Source organism: Elephantulus edwardii, unplaced genomic scaffold, assembly GCF_000299155.1.
Source record: "Elephantulus edwardii isolate Elephantulus edwardi_28Jun2011 unplaced genomic scaffold, EleEdw1.0 scaffold00051, whole genome shotgun sequence".
NCBI lineage: Eukaryota > Metazoa > Chordata > Mammalia > Macroscelidea > Macroscelididae > Elephantulus > Elephantulus edwardii.
Genome location: NW_006399801.1, coordinates 10,787,580 through 10,804,504, shown reverse-complemented (window position 1 = coordinate 10,804,504; position 16,925 = coordinate 10,787,580). Strand labels below are relative to the sequence as shown.

At 43.9% G+C, this 16,925-nt stretch overlaps 1 protein-coding gene across 3 annotated transcripts in view; it reads right to left on the bottom strand.

Moving 5' to 3' along the window:
- The window catches only part of RUNX1 (runt-related transcription factor 1), a 370,084-nt gene that overhangs the window by 98,966 nt on the left and 254,193 nt on the right, over positions 1 to 16,925 (bottom strand). For all 3 annotated transcript variants that reach the window (XM_006886733.1, XM_006886732.1, XM_006886734.1), the window contains one exon: positions 9,177 to 9,281. In XM_006886733.1, the coding sequence (XP_006886795.1) occupies positions 9,177 to 9,281 (105 nt within the window). The remainder of the gene's footprint in view (positions 1 to 9,176; positions 9,282 to 16,925) is intronic.

Genomic DNA, 16,925 nt, shown 5'->3' with positions numbered 1-16,925 from the left:
TGCCTCTGACACACCCATCCCGATTACCCCAGTCACTAAATCAATCCACCTCATAGAGGGCCTTCCCCTCCTTTGAGACTTAGGTTAAATAAAATTAAAAAACAAACTCCATCATCATTAAATCAGTGCCAATTCATGGTGATCCACAGTGTTAAGTGTTACAAAGTCGAACTTCCCCACAGGATGTTCTTAGCTGTAATCAGTACAAAAGCAGATTGCCAGGCCTTTCCTCTGCTGGGTTGCTGGGTGGGTTCTAACAGTCAGCCTTTGAGTTAGCTAGTAATGAAATGCTTGACTATTTGTACCACCCAGGGGCTTGTTTTCATCACCCTGTGAACTTTGGCTAGTTTAAGCCCACTGGAAACCTGAGGGCCAGAGAAATCGTTATTCATATTAAGTTCCTCTTCTTGGTCTAGGTTGGTACAGCTAAAAATAATAAACAGAGATTCTAAATTCATGACAAATATTTTGGCATGATCATCATTAATGTACTAAACAGTTTCTTTTGCTAAATCTTCAGGTGACTGGGTAGCTTAGTACAGTGGGAAGTACTGTATCAGGGTGAGGCCACCCCAAGATTGTCCTTAACACAGAAATGCCTTTGAAAATGAAAAGTACAGCAAACAGTTAAGCTCATGAGTGCAAATCAAAAGGCAGGGCCTTGAGAGAAAGGCCTGTTGATCTACTTCTGAAGAGTGACAGCCTTTAAAACGTTGAAAAGTACAATTTTGCCTTGCATACATGGGGTTGCCATGAGCTAGAGCAGAATGATGAGTAACAGCTTTCTTATTTTATTTAGAATTTGTGACGGTAGCGAGAGCTACATAAGTTAACTATAGTATTTTCCTCTTTCTCAATTCTTTATAGTGAGCACTTGTGGCCTAGTGGTAAGGAGTTGTGCCGTCAACCCGTAGGCACATGGTTTGACTCCACCAGCCATGCTGCGGGAGAAAGATAGTCAGTCTCCTCCTGTGCAATTTACTGTCTCTGAAAACCTGCTAGAAGGTCAGCTATAGTTGCTTTTGACTTGATGGCACTCAACAACAAGAGTAATTTATATTTTTCCCACTTAGTATCTGGTTGCCTATTGGTAAGAGGCCAGGCTGCAATTCCAAAGGCACACAGTTCTAATCCACCATCTGCTCTGCAGGAGATGGGTGGGCAATCTCCTCCCAAGCAATTAACTGCCTCTGAAGGCCCTCTGGAGGGTCAGCTATGGGTCAGTGCACAACAACACTTAGTATGCGGGTGGGAGAGGAGGAAGAGTTATCTCCCTTTTCCTTTTTGGGTCAGAATTTCATTTAGAAAAGAACTAAAATACAAATTTTATATTTGCAGACTTCACGGGAACAAAAATTAAGTGGATCACCCCAACTACCTGGGAATTGTACTTAAAGAGATTCCCAGTGAAGAAAGTGATTGTGAGCTGGTAATTACAATCGAGAAGTTACAGATCCCTAAAACAGGCATTCCACCAACCAGTAGGGAGCTGAGAACTACACAGATAATCACTCTCCTGGGGGCTGTGCAGGAAGCCCTTCACCAAAGAGAAGGCCTGATGACTGCTTTTCCTGGTGGTCACCAAACCACGCTGCTAATCCATGTATGCCAATACTGGAGTGCACGTGTTCCCTGCATTCTGTCCCTGCTCCAGGTCCCTGCTGACCCCAAGCCCCTGAGCAGACGCTAGTGACATGGAACCAACAGTAAGCATGTGACAAGGGACTTTCTGAGATGACTTCACTATATATAGTCTTGCACAGGACAAAAAACACGGATCCCCTCCCATCAATACAAAAATGATCGCTGCCAAGTCTACGAGACGTCTTTCTTAAAGAAAACCGTATTTGAATGAGAACAGAATTGACAAACTGCCCTTATTAGAAATGCAGACTCCTCAATACAAGGCAGCTCTGGCCCCAGAGCCTTTGATTCCAGTCTCCCGCTGGTTTAGGCTTAAATTCTGTCTTAATTTAAGCCAAGGTATTTGGTATTCAATGTTTTTCCCCTTTAATTTTTTTTTATCTGTTGCGGCAAAGGGTAAATATATTAAAACAGTTTTTAAAGTAGTTAGAACAAGGCTAGGCAAAGAATTAGCTCTAAGTGTTAGTTGGAATATCTAAGATACTCTTCTCGGATACTTTGGGCATGTTGTCAGGAGGGCCCTTAGAAAAAGGACATTATGCTAGAAATGGTAGAAGGTCAGAAGAGGAGATGAAAACCTAGGCCTAACAAGGTGGATTGATGCCATGACTACCACCATGGACTTGACCATGACAGAGATCATGAGGATGACACAGGATAGGGCAAAGTTCAGATCTGTTGTTCATGGGATTGTTCTAAGTTATAGCCAATTCAATGGGACCTAATACCACCAAGTGTTAGCTAAGGAGCCCTGGTAGCTTCGTGTATGCTGATTGCTAACTGTGAGGTCAACAGTTCGATTCCTCTAGTTGTTACATGAGAGAGAGTCGGGTAGTCTCCTCCCACAGAGTATGACAGCCTTGGAAAACCCGAGGAGGCAGTTCTACTCTGTCCTATAGGGTTGGCATGAGTTAGAATCTACTCCATAGCAGTGCATTTGGTCTTCTAGCCTTTAAGGGTTAGTCATAAAGCAGGGGTGGCTCAGTGGTTGACTTTTTGCCCTTCCTGTGGGAGGCCTGGGTTCAATTCCCATCAGAGCACCTCATGTGCAGATACCATCTGTCTGTCAGGGGAGGGTTTCCCAGAGCTTCTAGGTTAAAGTGAACTAGCAAGCACGGCTTGGACAGCTACTTTCACCAGTTGGCCAGTGGAAACCCTATGGGTCACAATGGTCTGATCTGCAAAAGCAATCATGGGGATGGCATAAGCCAGGGATGCATTTCCTTCTATTCTTCATGGTGTCACCAAGAGTAGAGGCATGACTTGATGACAGCTAACAACTGTTGTTGTTGCATGCCATTCTGTTGGGACCAACCCACCATAGCTGACCCTCCAGCAAATTTTCAGGGGCTTGCTCATCTTACTCCCTGCAGCTGGTAGTTTTGAACTGTGTACCTTTGAGATTACAGCACAGCTTCTTACCACTAGGCCACCAGAGCTCCAACAACTCTTAGTATTAGTTATTATTCTTACTAGATATTTTTACTAGTGAGAGCAAACATTTTTTTAAGGTATATTTCTCAACCACAAGAGCAAAATGTAAACATATAAACATAATGCTTATGTATCCCACATTTATTTAGAAAATCTTGATTCAAATATTTTGTCTGGTTTTTTACTATACTATCATAAGGTTGTTTCATACATTTTTCTTTTTCATTTGAAACATAAAATCACTATATATCATGATCCTGTTTCTTCTTTATATATTACAGACCTGTTAACTATATTCAAAATTTTATTTCTGTAGCATGATCTTAAATTTATTTGACTGCTAAGAATTTGGATTAGCTGACTTTTATTTATTAACTAGCACCTCTCTTTGGGACCATCGTGAGTCAGAACTGACCTAAGAGCAAGTGGTTTCTTCCTTCTAGAGGAAGATTTTTGTCAGTGAGAAAGCTGTGCCCTAGGACCCAGCATGGTCTGGAGCTTGAAAGCAGTGACTCAGCCTTGCCATCCCTCACTTTAACTCCAGGAGCTCACGTCAATAGAGGCACATTGAAGGCCTTTAATTCAAGGGCAAAAGTTGTCCTAGAAATGGCCACTATTTATTTTATTAATCTGAATTGCCAGTTAAATCTTTCAGTGTTCTAAATGTGACAGATACCCGACCAGACCGGTGGTGACTTCTGACAGCTTAATGATGTCCAGAACACACACCATGATGGACCCCCCAAGAAGGCAGTTAGGGACACAACACCTCACTCTCTTCAAACTCTCCCTGGTACTGCACGAATTCACAAAGTATCTGGTTAAATAACTGTCAAGAACATTGTTTTGATATTAAATCCCCCCAGAGATGCCTTGGAAGACAGGTATTTCCAGGTAGGTATTTCAGTTGGTATCTCAGTACTATCATATGTTGTTATATAGTCACACTGAATTTCAGACACATGGATTAATAGAAATAGGAAAAGTAACTCTCCAATACCCATTCCTTGAAAAATCCTATCCCTATATCACTCAAGCTTAATGAGAAGGCTTTTTTCAATATGTTGATAAGTTATTGTTCAACTTACTAACTGCAAACATAACTCCTTCCCAGGGACCCCCTGTTCACTCCCCATTGCCTCACCTCAAGGCAACTTGTGTGAGCCTGTCCTTCAGAGAAAACCTCCTGATGGTGTTTCTACAAAGTCTCTGAGTGTTACAGTTTGTGCTTGGCTATTAACCTAAAGGGGGTGTGTGTGTTATTGAAATTTAACCAGTGGTGCTATGGAAGAGAGGGACCCAGCAACCTACTTCCATAAATATTCCCATTAAGCTATTGCCTTCAAGTTGATTCTAATTCACAGTAACCTTACAGGACAGAGCAGAATTACTCTGTAGGGTTTCCAAAGCTGAGTCAAGCGCTTCACCACGGTGCCACCAGAGTCCCTCCAAAAGGATTGATTACCAACCCATCCGAACCCATTGCCATTGAGTCAAATCTAACTCATGACCACCTTCTGTGCTGTTTCCAAAGCTATAAACACACTTATGGGAGGAGAGAGTCCCTCTTTCCCCAGAGGAGCAGCTGGTGGGTTTGAAACACTGACCTTTTGGTTAGCAGCACCCCATGTAACACACGCTGCCACCGTAAAGGTCACAGCTTCCACAGACACGTCCCACAGAGCTGTGCTGCTCTGTGACACACCACGTCGCTGTAAGCTAGAATAGATTCAGTAGCAATGGGTTTGGCTTTGGATTTTTAAAATATTTTTTCGCTGTAATAAACTGAGCTTTCAACAAATATAATTTTCTTTCAGTTATAGTCTGAGACGTAAGAAAAAGCCAACAGAATGTGGGAAACTACCAACAAATAATGACTCATTAAGTGACAGGTTGGTTACTCTTTCTCATATGTGTGTGTGTGTGTGTGTGTGTGTGTGTGTGTGTGTGTGTGTGGTGTGTGTATATACAAGCAAGCCTCTGACATGGAAAGTCTTGAAAGGCAGATACTCTTTGTAGTATACATTTTGCTGCAACATGTTGTTTGCGGCAACTTCTTTCCCCTGTGAGTGGGAAAAGAAATATTTTATGCCTCTGGTGTGGCCCAGGGACTGGCTGTGGCATGTTCTTTGGGTCTCACTCCTTCCCTCAGTTTACCCAAAAGGCAGGTGAAAAAAAGCTGTTTCTCTCCGGCTTTCTGCCTGAAGACTTCAAGTTGAAGGCTCCATGCATGCAAGAAGCACTGCCATTTGCCCTTCCTATACAATCTTAGTGGTGGTTCAATGGCACAATTCTTGCCTGCCGTGCAGGAGATGTGGGCTCAGGTTCAGGCCAACGTGTCTCATGTGCAGCCCCCACTCACTCATCAGTGTCAGCTTACATGTTGCTATCATGAGCAGGTTTTAGTGACACATCCAGTCTAAGGCAGATTAGGAAGACATTTCTGACGATCTACTTATAGAAATCAGTCAGTGAAAAACCCTATGACTCATTCTTCAAATTTGGAGCAAAACTCAGCCCCAGGTCTTTACTTTCAACCAACCAATAGGCCTAAATAGGTCTAAACGGTGACCAGTAACACCAGATAGGCAGTTACTCCTTAGAATAACCAAGCATATAATGTTCACAAAGCAACAATCTCTCCAGAGGTCCCCTTTGGAGAACAAAAGCATTTTCATGGTATTTATGATTAGTGCAAAGATGAAAATCTAAAGGCAGAAAGGGTAGAACAGAAGGATTAATGGAAATGAGAAGTAAAGGAAGGAAGTGGGGGAATGTGTGGATACATTGCAGGTGTAGTAATGTTATAAAACAAGTATTTTTTTGAGTGATTGAATGAAAAAATTATTTTCTTTGTTAATTTACAGGTGCCTTCGTGTCACTCAAAGCAACCCTATGAACAATAGATCTGAATCCTGTCCTATCCTGTGCCATCCTCACAATCTCTGATCCCCTCAAGCCCATTTCTTTAGTTACTGTGTCAGTCCACCTGGTTGAAGGTCTTTTCTTTTGCCCTCCTTCGACTTTTCCCAAGCATGGCAACATACCCAAAGTATGTGAGACAAATCTTTATCATCTTTGTCTCCAAGAAGCACTCTGGTGGCACCTTCTCTAAGACATATTGTTTTGTTCTCTGGGCAGACCATGAGATATACAGTATTCTTCTTCAACATGATGATATACAGTATTCTTCTCCAACATGACAACAGAAAGGCATCAGCTCTTCTTCTGTCATCCTTATTCATTGTCCACCTCCCAAATGCATAGCAAATGACTGGAAAGACCTGAGTCATGCATGCCTTAGTCCTCAAAACGGCATCATTGCCCCTCAATAATTTGGAAGGGTCCCTGCCTGCAGAATTTCCCAGTGCAACACATCTCCTGATAAACTGACTGCCAGTATCAAGTGTATTTACTGACTGTGGATCCAAGTAAGACGAAGTTGTTAGCAGTTTCAGTCCTTTCTCCATCTATCATGATGTTGCCTAATGATTCACCATGGGTGAGTAGAAAAGTCAGCTTTACCCAAAGTGTTCTGGAAGGGTGTGTGCATTTAACTGTTTTCCTACACATACCTGTGAAATGTGAGACCATTTACCTGGGCTTCAGAATCTCTTTATATATATAAAGAGATACATCTCTTTAATTAAAATCACTCATTTACTTTCCCCTGGCCCCAAATTCCACTTGTTAGGAACAACTGGGAGAAAGGGTGCCTCTGTGCAGCAAATCCCTTCTGTCTCTTCAAAAGACCCTCCTCAACAATGACTGTTTTCCTAAGTTATAAAACAGCATGGTGCAGAGTAAACTCTTCCTTCAGGCCACAGTTACATAGACACCTCCCCCACCCCCACCGTCCTGATCTGAGCAGCCACCTCTTGTTTCTGAAGCACAGCCACCTTGATAATTCTTTAAATGTGGCAGGAAATCCTGGGAGTGGGGCAAAAAACCGTCCTTTTTTTCATGTGTGAGAGAAAAACAGAAGTAGGCCTATCAAGAGGTCACCTGCCTACGATTTTGCTCCAGGCAGGTTTGCATTTGAACTATCTAAGAGATGGTCATGTTTCTATTTTTAAAGATAGAGATTCTAGAGTTTAATTATCCTTAAAGCCAACTTCCACCAGACATCTGCCCCCATCCCACCCCTGGCCCATACTGTAATTTAAACTGGCTTCCTCCTGGTGGCCCCTGGTGATGCAGGGGTTGATAAGTGTGGCCATTAACCAGAAGACTGGCAGTTTAGAGTCCACTCAGAGGTGAGTGGGAAGAAAGGCCTGGCCCCCTGCTTCAGAAAAGGCAGCCCCTGAAAACCCTGTGCAGCGCTGGTCTACTTTAACACATAAGGGATTGCTGGGTTGGAAGTAACTCAAAGGCAACTGCTTGGGGTTTTGTTTTGTTTTTTTCTGTTTTGTTTCCCTGTCTCTTCTTGTTGGTTTTCCTTTGGCTAACAGAAGCAGAGGTTTGGTATTCATGTTTAATGCAAGCTCACTGTTAGGTTTTAGTTTGCCATTCCCACTTTAGAAATCTACTACGTATGCATGGTGCTTCCTGGGGTTTGGTAAAATTGTGTGCTCCTGTGCTGATGGTCTGATTTACACACACAGGGAATCTGGGGGGTGTTAACGTGGGTCCAAGTCCCAGTGGGTGGGAGTTGAGGGAGTCAAGGAGCATGGCCATTGTGTGTGGAGGGGGTTGGGGAACAAGGACAGGTCCAGGAGTGGGACAGCATGTCCTGAGTGTGGGAGGAAGGGTTGCCTGGTGGGTGTGACTTGGTCCCTGGGCCACTGGGAATGCTGAGCTGACACCAGCAGACGTTTCCAGAGGCGGACAAGATGCTATGAGGCTTATGGCTGGGAAAAGCTGCTTCAAACTGCTACGACAGCTCCAGAGCGCTTCCCTAGAGCCCACACAGGCACCACCTGAGAAGGTTCTCTGGAGGAGACAAGCTACCGAGGGGTAGACAAGGCGATCTGTTACGGACTATCAACATTTCCTGACAGTTCATTCTCTGTACCAGGCACAAAGCACTGTTTCATTTAACCTCATAAAGAAGCTTTTGCGATAAGCCCCATTTTGCAGATGAGGAAACGGAGGCTTAGAGAAACTCTGTTAGCTTGCTTAAGGCTTAAATACCTAAATCAGAACTCTGCTTGACTCCAGGCTTTTACAACCTGTGCCTGACCTCTCCCCTCCAGTCAGAAGCCCTGGATTTCAATCTCTTTTACCTCAGAAAAGAGGATACTACTTTTGTACCAAGGGCCTGATGCCGTTTGGACACAAGCAGATGCCGTTTGGACACAAGCAGATGCCAGGTGGGGGCTGGAGCCTGCTCCACAGACCCAAAACTGTAACCCAGACTCAGATCCCTGGGATGGGTGTGGTTCTGGAAGAGTGTTACTCCTGTGTTTACTTAAAGATAGTCATTAAGTCACTGTGAAGACATCTTTTTTGCAGACTAAACAACCCCACTCCTTTTTTTTTAAAAGCTTTCCTCACAGGAGCTGTTGGGGTTTTTTTTTGGTACCAACATTCTATATTTACTGGGTTTCCCCCACCCCAAGCACTCTTCTATCCTCCTACTCTCTATTTTAAACCATCTTGCAGTGCAGTTCTGATTCACCAAAGGAAAAAGGTCATTTCCATAGTTTTCATCTCAATACCTTAACAAAATTAATAAAAGGCCAGTCATATGTGGTCTCCTATAAAACCCAGTTCTTCATTTTTGGCCACCTAAGTGCCTGGCCAGGCTTCTTTTGGCCACTGTTTGTTTCTGATCTTGTTGAACTTCACACGACGACATTAGAGGCTAGGCCTCTGTCTGCTGCAGACCTGAAATGTTCTAACACACTCTTGGGTCAGCCTGACTCCTTTCTGTCTCCTGGGAGATGCTTCCAGAAGAGCTCAGTAACCAGAGGTCACCTTTGAGGAGTGAGAGTATCAACAGTGAAACTCCTTCTCTTTGAAGAGGCCTGGCATCCCCTTGGGCTGAGGTTTGAATCTCATCTGAGGCAATGTAAGGGAGTCCCAGGATTCTGAGACACGGTGCCTGAGTGGATACACCAGCCTGGGAGGTACACTGGCTCCATGGGCTTACTTACTTCGAGGTTCCCTGGGTCCATCTACGGTGATTTTGATTGCTCTGTGGTAGGTGGCGACTTGCGGTGGGTTTGTGAAGACAGTGATGGTCAGAGTGAAGCTTTTCCCTATGAGAACACACAAAAAAATGAGACAGTGTGAATACATCTTATATGACTAGTCATTAATTTCTACTTTACCCCTGTCCCCAAGCTAGAAAAGTGATGGTGACTCAGCACAAGTGACCAGTTTGCTAATCTTGCTGTGATCGCCTTTGCTTAAACTCTGGTATTTGTCTTGCTATCACAGCTTGAATAGCTCAAGTGGTTTTCAATCAGTTCCCAATACTAAAAGTTGATGGTTCAACACTCCAATCTCCAGAGGCTCTGTGGGAGAAGATCCTGGTGAGGGGCTTCTACAAGGATCACAGCAGAAAAATGCAAATTCCCCACATAGGAATTGATTCAATGGCAGTGGGCTTTTGGTTTGCCCTGGAGAACCTCAGAAGAGGAGAAAGCTAAAGAACTCGCTACTAGCCAAAAAAGTTAGGGGTTCAAGTCCACCCAGAGGCATCTTGAAGGAAAATCAGTTCTGAAAAGCCTCCCTTGTCCAGGGCAGCTGAGTGAACAGCACCCCACCATCTCCAAACACCCAAACCCTGGTGGTGGTGTAGTGGGGTCTTCCATATTGTACACATATTCTGAGACAAGCTGGGGGCACATGAAAGGCTGTAAACAGTGGAGCTGTGGTGGGGGATGAAGAAAAGGGGTCTGATGCCACAGGCAAACACAGCCTCCAGCCCTTTGCATAATGCCCTTGTCTTTGACACTCAACTATGTTGGTAAGTAAGGAGTAATTGTATAGTCATTCTCCCAATTCCTAAGGATAATTCAACGGTTAAGTGCTTGGCTACTAACTTAAATGTTGGCTGTTTGTATCTACCCCAGCGTGCCTTGACATAAAAGCCTAGCAATTAAAATAATCAAAGGAACAGCCCCACCTCCCGCCATGCCAAAATCACACTCATTGCAGCTGAGTCACAACCAATTCACAGCTGACCCTCCGGCGGGTTTCCGAGGCTATAAATGACTCAAGAAGAGATTGTCCATCTTCCTCCAGAGGAGATACTGTGGATCTGAACTGCTGGAGAGGTTTGGCCTCTGAGTTAACAGTGCAGCTCCCTACAAACCACGCCACCAGTCACGGAAAAGGCCATACAGCACAAAGCTACTCTTAGCCCACTGGGTCACACTAACATGAGACTGCCTGAGCAGCAACTGGCATGTTCGTTTATAAGGTGAACGGTGGTTCACTGGCAGAATTCTTCTCTTTTTTTTGCAGGAGTCCCAGGTTCAATTCCTGGCCTATGCTTCTCATGAGTAGCCGCCACTTGTCAGTGGAAGCATGATTGTTGCTCTGATGCTAAATCAATTTCAGTGGAGCTTCTGCATGAACAAGAAAGGCCTGAAGAGCAGCTTCCAAAAAGCAGTCCATGAAAACCTGACAAACCACAGCAGTGAGATGGGTAACCAATCATGGGCTAGTGTAGGCCTTGGCAGCATTTTGCTCCAGTATACACAAAGTCACCTTGAGTCAAGGCCTGCCTTGACAGAAGCAAACAGCAACAAAAGAGAGTGTGTGTGTATGTGTGTATGTACATATGTGTGCACAGGATCTCTAAAAAGATACACAAAAACGAGTCGTGATAGCTTTGGGAATATATATAGGAAGAGGAGCAAATGAGACTTTTATTTTTGATACATTTTGAAATAGTACTAGACTTATTACCTATTGAAAACCAAATAACTTCTTTACAACAAAAGACTCCACAAAACCACAAAGTTAAACAAGCAGCTTCAGCTTAGTTTTCCCTTTTTAAGTCTAGGGCAAGAAAAAGTAAAATGAGAAATCATGACCGTGTTTCCCCTGTAATTTTATAGCCCTGAGGACCAGAAAAGTTAGGATTTCTAAATTTGAAGACAGGCTAAATTAGAGCTATTTTTTCTGTAGTTTTAAAAAACTAATTGCTGGTTGATTAAAAATATTAGTTGATCTAAGCTATTAGTGTGTGTGTGTGCATGCATGCAGATATATTATTGGAGATACTCAATGAGATTTTCCAGAACAAAGTTTATAGTCAAAATGAGGACATAAAACCAACTAACAAACCAGTTTTCATCAAGTTGATTATGACTCAAAATGACCACCAGTCTCATGAAATAAGCACCATCGCTCGTATTACCCTTGACTAACAGGTAGAAGTAATAAAGCTCAGAGAAGTTATGTGATTTGTCTGAAGTCTCCCAGCTCACAGACACAGCAGAAACCAGGCATTCCAGTTTAACACCCTTTACTGTTTTCCACATTATTGCCACCAAAGTCATAAACCCCTACCTGTAAAGTCCATGGGCCAGGACCAGGAATCCTTACTAATAGTGCTTTATCCAAACTCCACTGCTGCCCAAGAAAGTGAAAATATTTCCAGTGACTCTAATGTACACAAACTGCTACTCGACAGTTAACAGCAAATTTGAGTTAAAGTTCAAAAGTGGTTTCTCAGTGAATTGAATTTGGGCTCCAGGCAGTCAAGAGCTTAATGACCTCCCTTTGGTTAACCACAGTCTGGCCTATTTGATCAGGAATTAAATTCAACCAATGTGAGTATTTGTTAAATTGTGCTCATAATTAATAATCCTATTACTTTATGCTTATCATTTTATGTTCATTGACAAGATATTTCCATCTGGCAAAAGCAACCAAGACGTGGTCATTTAGCCATAGCAGTGGTTGTTTGGTTGTGGAATGCTCCACACTGAAGACCTGGGTTCAATTCCCAGCTGGCGCACCTTGTGTGTGGCCACCATACATCTCTCAGTGGAGGCACGTACGTTGCTATGAGGCTAAGCGGATTTAGGATGAAGATAAAGGAAGAAAGACCTGGTGATCAGCTTCTGAAATCTCATTTAGTGAAAACCCAGTGGATCACAGGAATCGGATCTGTGACCAGTTATAGGATGGTGCAGGCCCTGGCAGGGTTTATTTCCATTGCACGTGGGGTCTCCAAGAGTTGAAAACTCACTGGACAGCTGCTAACAATGACAACATGGCTGCTTATAAAGTCGAGATATTCTGATAGTTGTTTTAACAATGGACGCTTGTTTATTGCTTATAGTCAAGGATGTCAATTTATTACCTTATTACCTTACAGATGAGGGGTGACTCTTTCCTCACAAAAATATATTTAAAAAACAAAACAAAAATACTACATCCCCGCAACATGAAAACTCTGCCTCAGTTCTTTTTACTCTTCCCATCAGAACTAGCCCCATCCTCAAATACAGGGTGCCCAGCACACACACCTCACGGCGCCGAGGACCCTGTTCCAGGTCTCCCCTGGCCCCTCCCTGCCGAGACAGGGCCGTCCCAGCCGCACACTCAGAAGTGGTGCCTGCTCCCTGGAGCCCTCATGTTATTAGCAAGCTTCCCTCATTAAAATGACCTGTGGGCTTGGAATTTGAAGTGTGTGGGTGTGGAGAGTGAAAGACTCTGAAGTGTTTTTCTCAGGAAGCTGTAGCTGGAATAGTAAGGCAGCAGCGAGGAGAAACACGAAAGGGCAGATGGACTAAATGACCGAAACCCCCAACGCAACATTGCAATGTCAATGTTGCTGGCATGACTTGTGGAGACCTCGTGTGTGTCACAGAAGAACTGCTCCAGGAGGTTTTCTTGGCTGTGAACTTTACGGTGGAGCCCTAGTTGTGCAATTGTGAAGCACTTGGCTGAACTAAAAGGCTGGTGGTTTGCATTCACTAGCTGCTCCATGCGCAAATGGAGAGGCAGTCTGCTCTTGTGAAGATTTACAGCCCTGGAATTCCTATAAACAGTTCTACTCTGCCCTGTGGGGTCTCTTAGAATCAGAAGCAACTGGATAAAACTAAGTTTGGTTTGATTATTTATATTTCACCTGATCTTTCTTCCTTCCAATCTTTAAATGAGTCAAGCATAAACCATTTGTCCCACTCTGGAATCCAGTAAATCCGACTCCCACCCCTCCCATATCAGCTTTTCAGTATCTGGTGCAGAGGTGTGAGGCCTGGACTAATGGAGAGAGAATCCAGGCTCATGCTTTAGCCTAAAGGGGTTCCTGCATTGATAAGCTTATCATTTCTGACCATGGGCTGGATTCCAGGAGGAATCAGGGGTGCAAACACTGTTTGAGAAAATGGAACAAAATGACAGGAAACAGAAGGTTTGATTTGACTTTAACAACAAAAGGCAAGAACTCAATTATAAAAGTTCATCAGAGTACAAGTACTGATAGTGAACGTTCATGCTGAATTTCTCAGGTTCAAGTCTCCACTCTGTCACTTGCTAGCTGTGATTCTCTGGGCAAGCTACTCAATCTCTCTGACTCTCAGTTTTGTTATTTGCAAAATGGGACTAGCCACAGTCCTTCTTTTGCTGGCTGTTTTTGTTGCTATGTGCCATCAAGTCACTTGCAACTCATAGCAACTCTATGTATAACAGCCCTAAACCCTGCTCTATCTGTGCCAATCACACTGCCTCTGACATAACTACCAACATTACCCCGGTCACTGAATCAACTCACCCACATCAGGATCTTCTTCTCCTGCACTGTCCATCCACCGTCCCAAGCATGACATACCTCTCCTAGGACTGGTCCCTCCTTGCAACAAGCCCAAAGTATATCAGACAAAACTTTTGAATCCATGCCTCCAAGAAGCAGCCTGGTCGCACCCTCTCTAAGATGAACCTTTTTGTTCTCCTAGTGGTCCATGATATATCCAATACTCTTCTCCAGCACCATAGCTCAAAGGCATCAATTCTCCTTCTATCATCCCTAGTCATTGTCCAGCATTAGGGCTGGTAAAGATGATAAATAAAATGAATGTGAAAGCAATTGCATTAAAGTTATTTGCAATGTTAAAGATATGCTTCCTTCCATAAAGACCCAGAATGATGATTCTACACGGAGGAGCTGGGGATGGAGTGGCTGTTGACATGTGAGGCTGTGAGCAGGGCATGGGTGGGTGCTGAAGACCCCTTGACTGAAAGAACTCTAGCAAAGCAAGGAGGTGGCAATGCATAGGACAGCAAGGTGGTCCGTGTAACGGGGCCTAAAGACCCACTAGGACAGCTATTCATATACTAGCCCACGCCTGACTGCCAATTAGTGACCTTGTAAGTACAACTGGGTCTGACCGGTGCCTTGTTTAAACACACCAGGCCGAATGCTCCACACTGGACATGTGTCATCCCCCAAGAAGCTGCTTTGCTTATCCAAATGCCAGGGCAAAATGTGGACAGATTTATTTAGTTTGGAAGAAGGTCACAGAGTGAGTCGACCTGGACACTTGTTGCTGTGACCCTGTCTCCTCAGGCCAGGCAGCTCCAGGGTCTCAGGTCACTGCCTTATTAGTGACTTGCTGTGTACAGGCCCCGAGGTTGATGATGCCTGACCACTGTCTTGTGGGCTAATTAACCAGGGCTGGACTGCAGTTCTGTGTGGGCCAACTCCTTCCACTTCCTCCCCACATCTGGGAAGTGGTTAAGCCTCAGAGTTTTGCAAATAAGTGCATTGGTGGGGAGAGCGATACTGTTGGTTGCAGTGGAGTTGATTGTGGTGACCCCATGTGTGCTGAGTGGAACTGCTCCACAGGGCCTTCGAGGCTGTGGCTTTTGAAAGCCGACCTCCAGGCCTATCTCCCGAGGAGCCTCTGGGTGCTGTGAGTGACCGTCTTTCCGCTCATCTGCTAGTTGAGCACCTTGCCATTTATTTGTGCCACTCAAAGATTATGGACAAAGCATAATAATTTTTCAACCAGGAGTGGAATAACATGCCTAACTTCTTGGTAATAATCTGTTAAAATTACAATTAAAATTTTATTTTTAAAAAATTGCACTATAAACTTTTATACAAATCAGAATAAAAATTTTAAAACCCCTAATTTTTTTTTAAAAAAGAGGTCATGGCAGTCAGTATATTCTTTTTTTTTTTTTTTGCGTGTACCATCAAATCGGATCTGACTGGTACAGGAGGAGATTGTCCCTCCTTCTCCAGCAGAGCATCTGGTGGATTTGAACCACATACCTCTGGGATTGCAGTACAGTCAGTATATTCTTAGGCAAACAGGCATCAGACGGGAATCCCCTCTTGTTAACAGGACATCTTCCCAGGTTTGATTTGTTGTTGTTGTTGTCAGGCCCTGACTTACAATGACCTTGCTGTGATCCATAGGAGTTTTGTTGGCTACTTTTTGGAGGTACATAGCTCACCTTTTCTTCCTAGTCTGCTGAAACTAAGGATTTCATTCCAATACATAGTGATTCCACAGATTCAGCATCAAAGCATTTAAAGCTCCCACTGACAGACATGTGGTGGTTGTGCCTGAAGTACACTGGTGAGGAATCAAACCTGGGTCTCCTGGAAGGTGAGAATTCTACCACTGAGTCACCACCCTGGGAGTCAATCCACCTGCATGACTGCTCAGCCCCGGGCTCGGTTTCTGTCACTCTCTGTAAGTTTGGATCTGTGAGTCATCTTCTCCTTTTGGGTGGTTTCAGGGGGATGTGAAACTCACCCTTTGTCACAAAAGGGAAGGTGGACCCCTCTGTACTGGCAGCCAGACTCCTTGGTGAGCACAGTTCTGACAGATCTCACTCCTTTGCACATCTCTGCAGGGAAGCTCACTGTGCTGCAAACATTAAAGCAAGCATCAAAGAGTTCCCTCACCCCTAACAAAAGCAGCTTGGAAAGTCAAGAAAGCTAATGAAGTCTCAAGTTTGTAAATTTAGGAAATTCCAACTGAAAGATTCTGAAATGGAGTGTGTGGCTCTAACTTTCTGGGCCGTGCTCTGTAGTAAGTTGCACACTTCTCTGGTGGTTTGAATCCATTATGGCTCTGAAGGTGAAAGAGGAGTAATCTCCTGTGCAATTGACAGCCTCAGAAACCCACTGCAGGGTCAGCTATGAGTCAGTTCTAACTTGATGGCAATGACTTAGGCTTTTAACTAATTATGCTGCATCTATGGTCACAATGTATTGGAATAAAATCCCCTGAGATACAAGGGGAGATCTGCCTTGGGGATTTTTCATGAGGTATTTTTCAATTGGGAGCCCTTGGGTGGTGCAGATGGTTAATATATCAAAAGACTAGAGGCTTCAATTCACCTGAAGGTGACCTGGAAGAAAGGCCTGGCAATCTACTTCTGAAAACATAAGAATTTCAAACTAAAATTTATTGCTGTCAAGTTGGAACTTACTCACAGCTGACCCTCCAGCAGGTTTCCAGGGACGTAAATCTCAGGGGAGGTGGTTTCTATCATCTTTCTGCCATGGAGCTCCTGGTGGATTTGAACTTTGTGCCTTTGGGTTGGCAGCATGACCCCTTATCCACTAAGTTTCCAGGGCTTGAAAATACTATAGAGCACAGGTCTACTTTGACACACGTATGGTTTCCAAGAGCTGGAATTGACAGTTGTCTTTGGTGTTTTATTTTTAATTGCGGTTATTATTTCTCACTTTCCACTGGAACAACCCAACAGCCAAAATTCATGCTTTGCTCCTCTTAATATTTCCTAACCCAAATACTTAACTATTTTGACAGTGGAGCTGTAGAATTAATTTATTTAGGGGTTCCCTTTAACTCCTACAGCACTTCGTGGATTTGCTCTCTTGGAAAAAACTATAATAGCTACGTATATGTGCTCGTAATAGAGTGTCCATGTGTCTCTAGTTGAATCTGGATTCA